Consider the following 15,300-nt stretch of genomic DNA (forward strand, 5'->3'; position numbering starts at 1 on the left):
TTTAGTTAAGATATCGAAGCTTCTATTTCGTTCCGTTGTGTAGAGATTATCGATATATAACATTATTAAAATCGATAAGTCTACAACCCTAAAATGCCGGAAACCCACACATACACATTTTTACGCACACGTGAACAGCTTGCCCACCACCCAAGTGGATATGGCTTGAGTATCAAATTTTGTACGGTCACGTCTGAAAATATAGAAACAGACGACAAAATGCCAAAAATATGTACACACCTTAAGTTATGAGCAATAAGGTCGTGTATACATATTTTTGGCACTTCGTCTGTATCGATATTTATAAGCGTCATGTGCAAAAGTTTTTTTTGAAATGAAAGTCGCATGAATGAACAGCTGAGATCCTTCAAACAATATCGAAAAATCGACAATCGTTCTGCCTCTCTTCAGCACTCGCACATTCGAGTGATCGATATCGATTTCCGATTGACGGTTAGCCCTATTCGTATTCGTAATTATTCGTTTTCGAACGTACAACAAAAGCTGTCAAACAGCAGCTGTGACTCACTGTCAGTGTCATTTTATTTGTCATTATCATCGGATCGGATCGCACTGTCAGTGCTTCTACTTTTTGACTTGTTGATTATTTTGCGAAAGCGTAATCCATTCAAGTGTGTCAATGCAAAATGTATATATATGAGCTACCGTTTGATATTAACAAGAAATTGTGTAGATTATTAGACAATGACGACATTTGGAAGGACTTGGCTGGCCGTATGAATTATTCCGCCTTCGATGTAAATGTAAGTACATAAATTTCGTATACCTATTTGGGATTTTCCCCGGTACGTTACTGAATACTCGGAAATTACGTCCCCACTTTTTGTTAAACTACGGGCTAAACCGGTTTCCACTGTATATTTTAGTTGTTATTGTTGAAGTTTTGTAGAAATCTAACAATACATTTGTTCAATTTATAATAATAATATTAAAATTAAATTATGACTACTTATAAAATAAAACGACTAAAACTAAACCTACCTAGAAAAAATAAAGAAACCTAAAACAGACCCTGGCCTCTTGGCAGGGTGCCCATCACGCAGGCAGCATTCCCGCGCTGTATCGCGACGGCAAGCCTTTGCGCGAGAAAACTGCCTGCGCGAGGGTCTCCCGTTGCCTCCCTCAATCGCTTTCCAAGCTCCCTGTGGAGCCCACGCGCACCCTTGCCCCACGGACCAAGTGTCTCGACACCAAAAGCTACGAATTCGTAGTTGGTGCCGAGACAGCTATATTTATTAGTTTTAAAACGCTCTCGGGCGTCAGCCGCCGCCCTGGCATTTCTGCTGGTCGCTGGCAAGTAGGAAGCTGCCAGCGTATCGGCGCAAGTAGCGTCCCACACCAGCGCACGGCCCATCCTCCAGGGGATCAACGACATCCCGTCGGGGCGCTTACCATCGTCCCGCACGATCTGGGGCTCCAGAGCTGCGGGGACGTTGGCGCTGACGAGCGCCCTTCTCAGGATGTCGTTGAGTGCCGCATGACGGGATAGGCGGCCGGCGCCCGAAGAGCAAGCAAGTCCGTGGTGCCCCAGACGATCTACGGTTGCCCCACAAGAAGCGCAGCTGTGGTCCACACATACATCAGTCCCCACTCTGAGACCGATGGCTATTCGAAGTGTCTCCGGATCAATAAATGTGCCTGTGTTTGGTGATGGGTATGCGTGTAGCCAGTGTCCAGACTCTGGTCGGGAAACCGCAAGGAGCCTTGCGCGGTCCTTACCCGAGGATGTATGGATCAGGGATTTTAGGACGACGTCGGAGGCTATGTTGTCCCAAGCTCTTTGCCCCTTAGGTCTAGGTGGTAAATTTAAGTGCAGTCCAGCTATCCAGGCACTCTTGGCTTCATCCAAGCACGCGATCTCGCAGTTTGTTGCCGGTAAGGCTTTAAGGATTTTACCTGCGAGATCAGACGTGCTATGGATTGAAGACAAGAATGCCGGCAGAGCAACACTCGATATTTTACGAGTTCCTAAACCGCCAAACCTAATAGGCAAAGATGCTTGGGTCCATGCCTGTTCATTAAATCGGACATTCAAAATCGATTCCAGTTGTGACTTGAGGAGGCTATCGATAGGTTGAACTAAACTAGCGAATTTCCAGATAGGGCAGCAACGGAGCAAGTAGGTAAATTTGGGAACCATCAAACAAAATTTTAAAATAAATAAAGCCGAATGGCTACTAATTTTAATTAAACGATCTGAATTCATGCGGAATTTAGATATAGATTTTGCCAAAACAGACGGAATAGCTTCATCGAAAATAGGTGAGCCGAGAAGGTGGAGATTGTCCTTTGATAAAACTTTAATGTTTGGGGCTAAACTTGAAAAACTTTGACGTATCTGGGGTGCTAAAGAGGGTTCTAAATTTTCGGAAATGTACAATTCACATTTGTCGAAGTTAAGTTTCAGGCCAATCTCACTAAATTTCTGTATAACGAGTGATAAGTCTGCCAGGACCGTTTGTGAGTCTCCGCCGATGGTGCCGTCGTCCAGGTACCAAACGTTCAGCTTGGACGAAAGACTGTGAATAGCTGAATTAATAGAAAGACTGAATATGGCGGGACCCAGAGGATCGCCCTGCTGGCAACCCACGGCGGAGAGAATTTCGTTACCCTTATGAACTAATTTGGACGGACTATGATAACATTGGAGTAAAAAGTTATAAATTTCTGGCACATGAATTTTGATTACATTTAGTAGGGTAGCTCTGTTAACAGAGTTGAACGCATTTTTGACATCTATTTTTAAGAGAACCTCACATGAGTCGGTTTGGACAAAGGTGCGTACGGCATGGACTGCGGCCTCGCAACCCCCGCGAGTGCCGAAACCAACCTGCACGGGCTCGAAGAGTTCTTGAAGCTTATCTCGTGTATGTTTCACGCACACCTTGGCAGCTAACCGCCGGAATGTGGATCCGACAGCAATTGGGCGCACGCCAGCATCCTTCTTTGAAAGGGCTATGAGATTCGCTCCATAAATTATGGCAGTCACATCTTGGCAGACATCGCCTAGAAGCATAAGATTAATGAGTTTGGTCAAGCTTTCGACTAGTTTCTCGCCAGCTACTCCAGTGCCGTGACTAGTAAGGTCTACAAGATGTTGGGCGGAGATGCCATCCAAGCCTGACGCCGACCCTTTTGGGAAGGACGCGAGAGCTGATGTGATGTCTTCAGTTGAGGCGTGCAGACAAGCTGAAGGATCTGAAGGAGTGTCGGCAAAGATAGGGGTGGAAGGGCCTGGGGGGTGTTTAGCTTGTAACGCAGCTGCCGTTTCTGGGGTATCAGGTGCGAGTGAATCATTTGTGAAAAGGAGCCGCGCAGCACCTTTAAGGTCACCGTCATGTACTTTATCCTCGACTTTTTTGCACAAATTATATCTACTGCTCATATCTCGGGGTGACCGTGACCGTGTGGCTGAAGGCAACTCAGGCGCAAGGATATTAGTTTTAATTTTCTGAGTAAGACTAATATTGTCATTATTGTCAGAAACATGTAGAATTTTGAAAGAGAATGTTAACAGCTCACGCCAGGAATATATGTTATTATCTTTCAAACAGTTGTTTATTGTAGTAGTTAGTGCTTCAGCCACCGCGGACCTAGCACCACGCGGTATGCGCTTTATTATAGGTGTTGATTGTTTAAGCTTGCCGAGAAGAGTTTGGAGTGGAGTTTCTAGCTGAGCTGGTGATGTTGATGAGCACTGGGTGTTTTGGGGACTCGGACCGGGAGAAACCGGGCACACGCGAACATGGTGGATGCGAGACTGATGTATGTGTAGGCCTTTTGATGTTGTGAAAGTCCTTTTACATACACAGCATTCCATTGATTCGGAGGTGGTATCGAGCTATTGTAAGGTTACAAGTAATAAAAAAATACACTTAAAATACTTACTATAAAACAATAATTACGTTAGCCTAAGATCACTCCTTAAATATAAAATAACAAATTAATAATAAAAAGCACTTTAAAAGTCAAAACATGCCACAATATTAGACGTTGTCCTGTCACAGCAAAGGGGCGCAGTCCATGCAAACCTCTTTTCTGAGTTATCGGCCTGGCGGCGGCAGACGCTGCGTTGTACACATGTTCAACGACATGGGTAATCACTTCATGGGTAATTGTATCTTTGATGCGTTATATGGGTTCGTTTTAATTTTGTTCCAATTGTGAAATAATGTTTTTAACCTCCGTAGCTCGAACGGGGGAACTTTCTTTATGAATTACATATCACATGGACAAGACATGAAGGCTGCATCACAAATTGTTGCGAAAGAGTAATATTCTCCATGATTTAAATAATAATATAAATTTTCCACAAATTTTCTCCAAAAAATTGCGTCTTGACAGTCAATGTCAAATAATATTTTATACTAAGACCCAAAAAAAGTAAAGTTTCCCAAAGTAGTAGGCATAGAGTTCTTTGGGTATGTTTACTAGCTAAATAGTTAAATATTCAATTATTTCAAATTTTAAACTACTAAAACAACTAAAATTGCATTTACCATACACAACTAGGAAATCGAGCAAACTGCAAAACGTCAGACCACATCACCAACTAGCTTACTCCTCATAAGATGGGGCCAGTTCAACCACAGAGCGGAGGAGTTACTAGTACTGCTGTACCGGATGAAACACTTCCCGGCTATGTCGTGCCTCATACCGGTTGTGGATAAGAAGTTCCAGAAGTTAGCGAATAAACATGACATATGTGGCGCGGGGAATACTGCGCCATTAGAAGGTAATAAATATATAACTTCAAACTTAAGAAGTAGATGAATAATACCATATCTGATATGTCATTCACATTTACTATGGATTAAAAAAGTGGGTCAAAAAACTACATAATTTATATTTTGTATTTTTTTTAAATATCATTTCGGTGGCAAACAAGCATATGGCCCGCCTGATGGTAAGCAGTCACCGTAGCCTATGGACGCCTGCAACACCAGAGATATTACATGCACATTGCCGACCCTTTAAAAACGTATTTCATTCTTCTATGTTACAGAAAACTTGAAAAGGCACAAAACAGCAACAAAAAGTGAAAGTATACCTTTACCTGTGATGTTAATAGAAAATAAAGGCCAAGTTAAGGTAAATTAGGTCATTAATACCTTATTAACTAATTATTCTGTGTAATAATTAGTTTATTTTTACTAAGAATTTGTATAACATTCCCTGGAACCTAATTGTGTTGTAATTAATTAACCATAATAAACCTTTATTGTTGAATTTAACATATAACAAATTATATTTCTTATTAACTTGCGGTGAACTCAGAAATTTCAATGAACTTGATACACTAAAACATGGTTACAATAGCAACCTTAGATCAACTGCCAAATATCTACATAACTTTTAACATTGTATAAGTTTTGAGAAGCTCAATTAAAAAATCTTTTGAACCTAAACGCACGCACGCACGCACCGGGTACCCACATACAAACACGCATTTAAACACATAAAACAAAATCCTTTCTTACCCCACTAAGGGGTACATTGCAGAATTTGTTTTGAATTTCAATTCAATAATGTCAGTATCTACTGGTTATATACGCGGGACGTGTATGTTAGAGGGGTAATAATAATTACATGTCAATATTTTAAATACAATTGTTAATATACTTATATCATCAGTCATTGCCTCCCGGCTGATACTTTGTCAGATAATTTAGATGCTAAGTGGAAGTGGAAAGACCGTCAGTTTATGACATGAACATGTAAAAAATACGCGCCTTACCACTTTATGTCCGCAAAGTATGCGTAATGTGTAAATTGCGTAACAGCTTATTTAGAACGCTTGATAGAATGCTACATGCAAAGTTTCATATTATTTAAACTACTATCATAAAAAGGTAAAGTGCTTATTTTTTACATGTTTATGCGACCAGCTGACGTCGCGATACAACCGGTTGACGATTTTTTAAATTAAAAATAGCTTCTGACAAAGTATCAAACGGGAGGCGATGCCAATTTTTTTTACGTATTTCGGTGGCTGCCATTCCTCAATCCACCATCGGAGCGGCAGCTGACGTCCACGAGGGTTCATGAGTCATCATACATATTCGTTTTCGCCCAGGAGGCGATTGGTCATGGAAATCTATTCCTGGCTCGCGGTTATACTACTTTACACCATAGACATACTTATAGATAAGTTTTGCTGATCGCCCGTGTTGTAATACTGGCCATCTACTGGCCTAAATCATGAATCTAAAGACACTATACTGTGCGCCAAATGAAGAATGAAGGTCTTTCCCGAATGAAGGTTGAGGGAGGCGATGGCTGAGATACACGTCATACTCGTGAACGGGTGCTGTTTGTGGAGACCGGTCTGTTTAAGCTTACACGGGGTACAGGTTATGTTAAAGTATGTAACTTTACTTTTGAGTGACATTAACGTGAGACACTTCATTCGGTTCTTGTCCGTTTTAATTTTTTTGTCTTTTAATTATTTATATAAGAATTCAAGCCTTGGCGACCCTCTACATCTCTAAGGATAATTTAATATATATTTTTATATTTTATCTCTGACACGTAGAGACTTATACATCTCTAAAGAATTTTAGTATTTTATGGTTTTATTTTTTTATCATAGTTTTTTTTTTGTGTAATTTGACATTTAGAGACAGTATACATCTCTAATAAAGTATTTATTATTTCATAGATTCGATATTTGTAATTGTTTTTTTTTTTAATTTATTGTTTGTAAAAATGGACATGTAAAAGTGCCCCTGTGGCCTATTTGCTGAATAAATGTTTGATATTTGATATTTGATATTTGCCATTAAACATAGGGTTTCTGTGCTGCCCTCTACAGTTCATGCACACTCCCTTTAATATTGTATGGGTTACAGGACGCCCACATGGTGCCGTTGCCAGCTTCGAACACAAATGGCCGCACCACGACAACAGAGTCAAGTACCGACGTATCAATGGTAATTCTCAAACGCTTAGGATGGTGTTCTACCTGTCCCATTTCTTTATCAAATGTGCATTTCGTCTCACTCTCTTATCAAGCAAAATGTGAGATGAAAATACACATTGGACCAAGATATTGGACAGGTGGAATACCATCTTTACTTACAAGCAGAAAAAACAAAGGCCGTTTACTTAACCTTCTCAGATAATCTCAATAAATAAATGTTTCCCGCGACCTCCTGCTACGTAAGCGGGGCTACTACCGACTAGGAGCCGTTAATTGTTATACATTATTGTTTTCACCAGGACGCTGGTCCAGTGGAAGACGAGCTGCTGAAGACCACGATCCCTGTGATGCAGTACAAGGACCTCGAGCAAGCCACAGGCAACTGGGCTCAAACCAACCTGCTCGGCAAGGGAGGATTCGGCCAGGTGTACAAAGGTAAGGGACATGTCTCGTGAAAGTCAGCTACCGCTCCGTCGGTGGGTTGAGGAATGATTCATTTCAGTGGTTACGTTAAAGACGGGCTGATGAAGATTTGATCAGTGTCAAGCCACGGGCAACTGGGCCCAGAGCAACCTACTAGGCAAGTAAGGGTTTGGCCAGGTATACAAAGGTCAGGTAAATCAAAACAACTATGAAATTACAACTAACGTCGACTAGGGTCAAGGTGGAGGTCTATTAGACGTGTAACAAAATAGTTCAAAATGGTGGACATCTTTTCCAATTCTGACGACATGTGAAGATGTTTGCGTGGTAGACCCCGCGACGGGTAAAATTTCATGTCCTTGCGATAATTCGAAATGGGGCTAAGGAATTCTCGTGAACGTCAGCTGCCGCTCTCTCGGTGGGTTGAGGAAGGCTACCCAAATAGTAACACGTAAAAATAAAATACAATTTAGTAATTTCTGTCAAATTCATTAAATATCCATAGTTTTATAGAAGTTTGTGAATGAACCTCTTGTTATTCACCTAACTTGCACCCTATTCCGTCATAATAAAGTGCTTTTTCCTCTGCAGGCGAATGGAAACTACTGCCTGTAGCTGTAAAGGTCCTCAGTAGTAAAGACAACCATAAAGAACTGATCAGAGAACTCACCAGCGACCAGTTTAGACATGACAACATATTGCCCTTGTATGGATACAGTGTTGGAGGTAATTATCTTATATCTTTATATTATTATTATATTTATATATTTAAACTAGCAATTCTTGTATATATATTTCGGAGATCTCGGAAAATTGCATTTCCCACACTAGGGTGCAAAAGTAATTTATTTATTTATACTTCGAGCAACGGCTAACAGCCATATATGCCATATTATTCAGTTAAAAGATATCATATTACAAATTGAGAATTAAGAATTATTATTATTAAGATATATATTATTCTCTTTATTTCTCTTTCTTCATAGGTTATGTTTTTTACAATATGGATATAAAAGTAAAATATAAAAATACATCAAAAAATACTATACAAAACACATATAAACACATTGTAAAAAACTTAACCTAGTGTGCCGCCAGCAGCGGGGCAGGGCCCAAGCTGCCGGTGGTCAGGGCTGCAGAGAGAGGAACCGCCGCACTATCCGCGCCGTGTCCAAGATATATATTATTATTAGTTTCCGCATTTTTATACCAAGTATTATCGAAATTACATTTCAATTGCATTGCATTATTAAAAAAATATACAAGTTGTATTTAATATTTATATGTATGAAATAAACATAAATATTTGTTAATCAATCATGATGAATGTTTAAAATATTATCATTATTCATTCATTCAGTTCCACTTTCTTTAAGGCGCGTATACATTAAGGCCGTTTCAGACACATCCCAATTCAAGATCGGATTGTCTATGGTTTTAATTTTTTTAGATCAAAATGTAAATGGCGCCAATTCCTGCAGTCATAACAACTCATAACCTACATTTCAATAGCAGATCTGATGATGTAGACAGGAGGTGGCCATAGGAACTCTGTGATATAACAAAGCAAATTAATGTGTTGATTGAGAATTGTTTTGATGAGTTTTAAGTGCCTGTGGAAAGAAAACTACAGTCAGCGATAAAACTTGTACCAAAAATACAATACAATACAATACAAATATTCTTCATTGCTCACCAATATTAAAAGAACATATTGACATACAAATTAAACACACAACATAGACTATGGTAGACAACGTGCGGTCTTATCGCTAAAGCGCAATCTCTTCCAGACAACCTTAGGGTAGTGAAGACAAGGTAAAAAAACAAGTAATGTGAGTAGGTGATGCAGTGAGTGTTAGAAGTTGAGAAATTATAATACCAAATTATAAAATAAATAAATAAATAAAATAAAATACCAAATTATACACATACATAAATAGCAACATTTATAAACTACCTACACTACATACGTAAATAAATATCATATATAACTCATTTACGAATATATAGAAGGAACAATGCGAAAAAACTGATTCAATTTTTTTTTTTTACCAAAAAGTTTTTATTCATGAACAAACTTCCTGTTTATCGGTTCTAATCAGTAACTAGTCTTACTAAGTGGTTCTACACGAAGAATATACTTAATTAAGACTTTATTTGTCTTATTTTCAGGTCCAAAAGTGTGTTTAGTGTATCAACTAATGACCGGAGGATCGCTAGACCACAGGCTAAAGTGTGCGACGAACCATCCTCCCTTGACTTGGTTTCAGCGGTATATGATAGCGCAGGGGGTTGCTAGGTAAGTGTGTATAAATAAATTAATATTATAGGACATTATTACTTTATTACACAAATTGACTAAGCCCCACAGCTCAATAAGGCTTGTGTTGAAGGTCCTTAGACAACGATATATATAATATATAAATATTTATACTTACATACATAGAAAATACCCATGACTCAGGAAAAATATCCGTGCTCATCACAAGAATAAATGCCTTATCAGGATTTGAACCCGGGACCATCGGCTTCATAGGCAGGGTCACTATCCACTAGGCCAGACCGGTCGACATAGTGTATGAGTTGTATGTTGTCCTAGTTCATAAAAACGGGCGCTCTGCCCCTCATTTTCCACATATTCAGAATCGGTTCAGCAAAGATCATTAATGTTTAATCTCAGTCTAAAATTCAAGGTCGATTTTTGTCTGCCAAAAACAGAGATTTTGAATTTCCTGATAAAACAATAAACACAATATAAATAATATAAACATAATATAAATATCTTCAGTGCGATGTAGAAATCGACGTGTTCTTCAAACAATGCCTAGCGGCGGTAGAAAGCTGCAGAGGCCGAAGAAAGAGGTTTTTTAGTTCGTATTCAACAACTGAGTCCGACATACCGGGCGTGGGTCTGACTGATGATACGAAAATGTATTTTTCTACCTCTATTAAAAAAAAACACGCACACGCGCACACACACACGCACACACACACACACACACACACACATGCACACACACACACACACACACACACACACACACACACACATACTTAAATATACACATACGCGTGCGCACCAAACTAAAAATCATTCTAGTCTAGCGATTAGCGTTATTTATAAACACTAGCTCTCCTAGCCTCAATTAGCTATTCAACGTTTGTTGTAAGTCATTTTGACATATGTATTTGTACCAAAGGCATAAAACATTAACTGAATGTTAAAGCCTGAATCAGGATGAAAATAATTTTGTTTAAATTTGAAAAATTTACATTACAGGGGTCTATCCTACCTCCACACGATGTGTCGCCCTCCGTTAATACACGGGGACATCAAGCCCGCCAACATACTTCTAGACCAGTGCACTATGCCGAAGATCGGGGACTTTGGACTGGCGAGGCGAGGAACACACGCCGATCGACCGTTGCTTGTGTCAAAGTATGTAATTTCTATCTTTCATATGTCCTAATATTAGGTAGGACTTTGGAATACTATAGCTGTATTTATAACTTTATACGCCCAATTATAATTAGTAAAATCCTGGCATAATAAATAGTTTTTCAATCGACCGTAATAATTAAAAAATCATAATATATTAAAGCGAAGTGTAGGCTGGTTGGGTTAAGGGCTCGTTGATGTCTTTTGTTCTATTGTTTTGTTTTAAGTTAAGTTAAAAGATAAGTTTAAATAAGTTCATTATAGTTCACTAAAGTGAATCTTCTTCCTCGCTCGCGTTGTACCGGAATTTTGCCACGGCTCATGGGAGCCTCGGGTCCGCTTGATAACTAATCCCAAGATTTGGCGTAGGTACTAGTTTATGAAAGCGACTGTCATCTGACCTTCCAACAGTTCCAACCCAGAGGGTAAACTAGGCCTTGTTGGGATTAGTACGGTTTCCTCACGAGGTTTTCTTCAACGAAAAGCGACTGGTAAATATCAAATGATATTTCATACATAAGTTCCGAAAAACTCATTGGTACGAGCAGAGGTTTGAACCCGCGACCTCCGGATTGCAAGTCGCACGCTCTTGCCGCTAGGCCACCAGCGCTTCTAAAGTGTTATATAATGAACTCATTATAGTTGAGTTGGGAGTCACAAAAGTATCTTTTTTTCAGAATCCACGGCACCCGTCCCTACATTCCCACCGAATATCTTCGTTCACATTGCATATCACCAGCAGTGGACGTATTTAGCTATGGAGTGGTGCTTTTCGAAATGGCCACCGTACAGAAACCTTTAGATCCTGATCGACGCATGGAGTTGCTTAGCGATTATATGCACTCAAAAGCACAGCAACCGGGGTTCGACATGGGTAAGTGTCCCATACGGGTCATAAGCAACCCCCACGCTTGGGAAAATAGAACGACGGCACATGATCGCTTCCTCTCTGAATATTGACATTATGGAAAAAAATGCACATGCATCTATTGAATATTAACCATAGTTATTTATGCCTCTTCGTTTGTTGATTGTTCCGTGATTAAGCACTAACTTTCCGCATGTCGGCCTTCGGCCTCGCATATTAGAGAACGCGTTTGAATATTAACCCCCTTATTCATAAACGTGTACTAAAGTTAACAAGCCGCTAATATTCGTTTGTCCCTTTCCATCATACCGATACGTCGGAAAGGGACGAACGATTATTAGCGGCTTGTCAACTTTAGTAGACGTTTATGAATAAGGGGGTAAAGGCCTGCCTCTCGTGGACGCTTCGAGCTTTCGGTCTTACGCGAAGCTCGGTTTTCGGCCTTCGGAATTAGGATACTTAGAAGTGGTAGGAAGCGTACACCTGTCGGACGCACTGGACCTTTGGTCCTACAAAGAGCTCGACTTTTAGGCGTCTTATTTAGGGCACCTGTACTATTGTAAGATCTGGAGGACGTAGAAAGGCAAAGGCGAGCCACTGCGGTACGCGCGAATATGTTGGCTAGAAGATTCGCCAAATGTAGCGACACCGTAAAAAGGCAGCTGTTCCTCAGTTTTTGCACAAGCGTCTATACAGTGGAGCTATGGTCCGACTACACCTGCGCGGCGGTCAGAGACTTGCGTGTGCAGTATAACAACGCGTGGCGGGCGCTGTTCCGCCTGCCGCGCTGGTGCAGCGCGAGTGCCATGTTCGCGGAAGGGCGCGCGCCGGGCTGGGACGCGCTGCTGCGCGCGAGAAGCGCCACCGCCAGAAAGGCAATATACGGCTCCTCCAACACGCTACTGTCGGCGGTGAGAGAGTGGGACGCCAGCCCGCTGCACGAGCGCTGGAGGGGCTACCACAAGCCTATCGTGACGGGCTCAGGGTAACCCGGGACGCAGGTCCTTATTTGAATTTTATTGTTATTTAAATTTTAAATTTTAGGATGTTATTTAATTTGATTTAATTTTATTTTAATTTAATTTAATTCTTTTTGTAATGTGTAAATGTATAATGTATATGGAAATGATTTTCTGGAATAAATTTCATTCATTCATTGTTATGTATTAAAGTACTCAAAGCTCGGCCATCGGCCTCGCGTATAGCGGAGCCGCTCCGGGGAGCTTTGGGTCTTCGGCCCTACGTGGAACTCTGCCTTCGGCTTTCACATTAGCTGTCATCACATCACATTTTCCCTGATACGCCTTACGCACATTTTTTGAACAAGCTTTTATTTATTTTCACCTGTCCCGTTGTCTGAATGTAATCAAATTTGACCCACTTGCCGGTTTCGATTGAATATAAGTCAGGTGGCAATGCAATATTATAGTACCATAGAGCTGATCTGATGATAGAGACAGGCCATTAGAACTCTGTGATGAAACAACGCAATTTAATTGTGTTTGGGGTTGTTAGAATTGGCTCGATGAGTATTAGTTGCTTGTGGAAAGTACAGTAAACGATAAAAGCTCGTATCGAAAATGTAATTTTCGAGGAAAAACTTATATTTTTTTTTATTGACAGCCACATTAGAAGATCCAAAGCTCATCAACACCAAAGAGTCGTTCCCTGTGCTGTGCCGCTCGTTCGTGCAGCTCGGGCTGGCGTGCGCGTGGCGGCGCAGCGCGCGCAGCCCCGCCATGCCCGGCGTGTACGCCGCGCTGCGCGCCATGCCCGTGCCCGCGGACTGGCTGTGACAGTCGACACCGACAGCGCGCGCAGCCCCGCCATGCCCGGCGTGTACGCCGCGCTGCGCGCCATGCCCGTGCCCGCGGACTGGCTGTGACAGTCGACACCGACAGCGCGCGCAGCCCCGCCATGCCCGGCGTGTACGCCGCGCTGCGCGCCATGCCCGTGCCCGCGGACTGGCTGTGACAGTCGACACCGACAGCGCGCGCAGCCCCGCCATGCCCGGCGTGTACGCCGCGCTGCGCGCCATGCCCGTGCCCGCGGACTGGCTGTGACAGTCGACACCGACAGCGCGCGCAGCCCCGCCATGCCCGGCGTGTACGCCGCGCTGCGCGCCATGCCCGTGCCCGCGGACTGGCTGTGACAGTCGACACCGACAGCGCGCGCAGCCCCGCCATGCCCGGCGTGTACGCCGCGCTGCGCGCCATGCCCGTGCCCGCGGACTGGCTGTGACAGTCGACACCGACAGCGCGCGCAGCCCCGCCATGCCCGGCGTGTACGCCGCGCTGCGCGCCATGCCCGTGCCCGCGGACTGGCTGTGACAGTCGACACCGACAGCGCGCGCAGCCCCGCCATGCCCGGCGTGTACGCCGCGCTGCGCGCCATGCCCGTGCCCGCGGACTGGATGTGACAGTCGACACCGACACACTTACGTAACTTTGTTTATATAAACACACACTCATATTGACATTCAATTCGAGACCTTGGAAAATGACTGCTCCTATCGCTTCTAAAGCGCATCGGCTTTTATTACAAAAGGTATCAAAACCCAATACTCATTAATACCCCCCCCCCCCTTCCCCCCACTCCCCCTCCCCTTTTCCCCACTCCCCCTCCCCTTCCATCAACTCCCCCTCCCCTTCTCTCCACCCCCCCCCTTCCTTCCACTCCCCCCCCCCCTTCCTTCCACTCCCCCTCCCCTTCCCTCCACTCCCCCCTCCCCTTACCCCCACTCCCCCCAGCTTTGGCGGCCGTGTATCCAGCACGGTGTGCGCGCGCAGCCCCGCGTGCCCGGGGGTGCCCGTGCCCAAGGAGTAGATGCGACACTGAATACGAACAAGATTATTTAAACACTGATATTGACTTGATAGTTTTACTGATCCTCTTGCGTTTTGAAGCGCATCGGCTTTAATTATAAAAGGTAGCAAAACCACGCCCTAAAAAAACAATTTAAGACATTTAATCCGTACGGGAGGGCTGAAGCTACAATCCCCACGCTGACCAAAGCGGATTGTGGACTACACAGATGCTAAAAACAAAGATACATCTAAGACAATTTCGTGCTTCGAATTTGACAAGTAAACGAGATGGCGCTGTAAAGCTCCATACATTTTAAGGTAACTGTTTAGCGCCCTCTGTATATGTGGTTCGTAAGTTCCACATTACTTAGGGCCAGTTGCACCAAACCACCTGCTAACGTAAGCACAGTTCGCTAAATTTTAACGCTTACGTGGGGGTCTTAACGATTGCTAAATAAAATGCGTTGCACCAACTATAAAATAACAGAATGTCGGCGCTAATCGTGTGGCCATACTATGAACGCGTTCCTACCAAAAAATTTATGGTAGAATTATTTTTTCATATAGCAACCTAGTCATAAATGTCAAAGTTGTCAAATTTTTCAACAACGAGAAAACTTGTGGGCGCGAACTAGTTTCTTTTCAGGTTTTATATCTAAATATTACACAATTTATGCCATGCCAATCTTGAATATATTTATGATTATATTAATGGCACATTAAATTAAAGTGAAACTGCTGACTACGATTGTTCAGTGTCCAAGTGCTTTCCAAGCAGCAATACCGAATTAAACAAGGAGCTGCATTGCCCGGTAAG

General features: G+C 42.5%; 1 protein-coding gene across 1 annotated transcript; it reads left to right on the plus strand.

Annotated features, from left to right (window-relative positions):
* Positions 1 to 534: 534 nt before the first annotated feature.
* On the plus strand, positions 535 to 14,247 carry LOC133529502 (serine/threonine-protein kinase pelle). Its single transcript, XM_061867223.1, has 10 exons — positions 535 to 764; positions 4,534 to 4,756; positions 5,027 to 5,112; positions 6,873 to 6,953; positions 7,243 to 7,378; positions 7,958 to 8,092; positions 9,542 to 9,668; positions 10,650 to 10,808; positions 11,486 to 11,682; positions 13,300 to 14,247. The coding sequence occupies exons 1-10, from the start codon at positions 648 to 650 to the stop codon at positions 13,470 to 13,472; spliced, it is 1,434 nt and encodes a 477-aa protein (XP_061723207.1). The 5' UTR covers positions 535 to 647; the 3' UTR covers positions 13,473 to 14,247.
* Positions 14,248 to 15,300: the final 1,053 nt, after the last annotated feature.

The sequence above is a fragment of the Cydia pomonella genome, chromosome 21, assembly GCF_033807575.1.
Source record: "Cydia pomonella isolate Wapato2018A chromosome 21, ilCydPomo1, whole genome shotgun sequence".
In the NCBI taxonomy this organism is placed as follows: domain Eukaryota; kingdom Metazoa; phylum Arthropoda; class Insecta; order Lepidoptera; family Tortricidae; genus Cydia; species Cydia pomonella.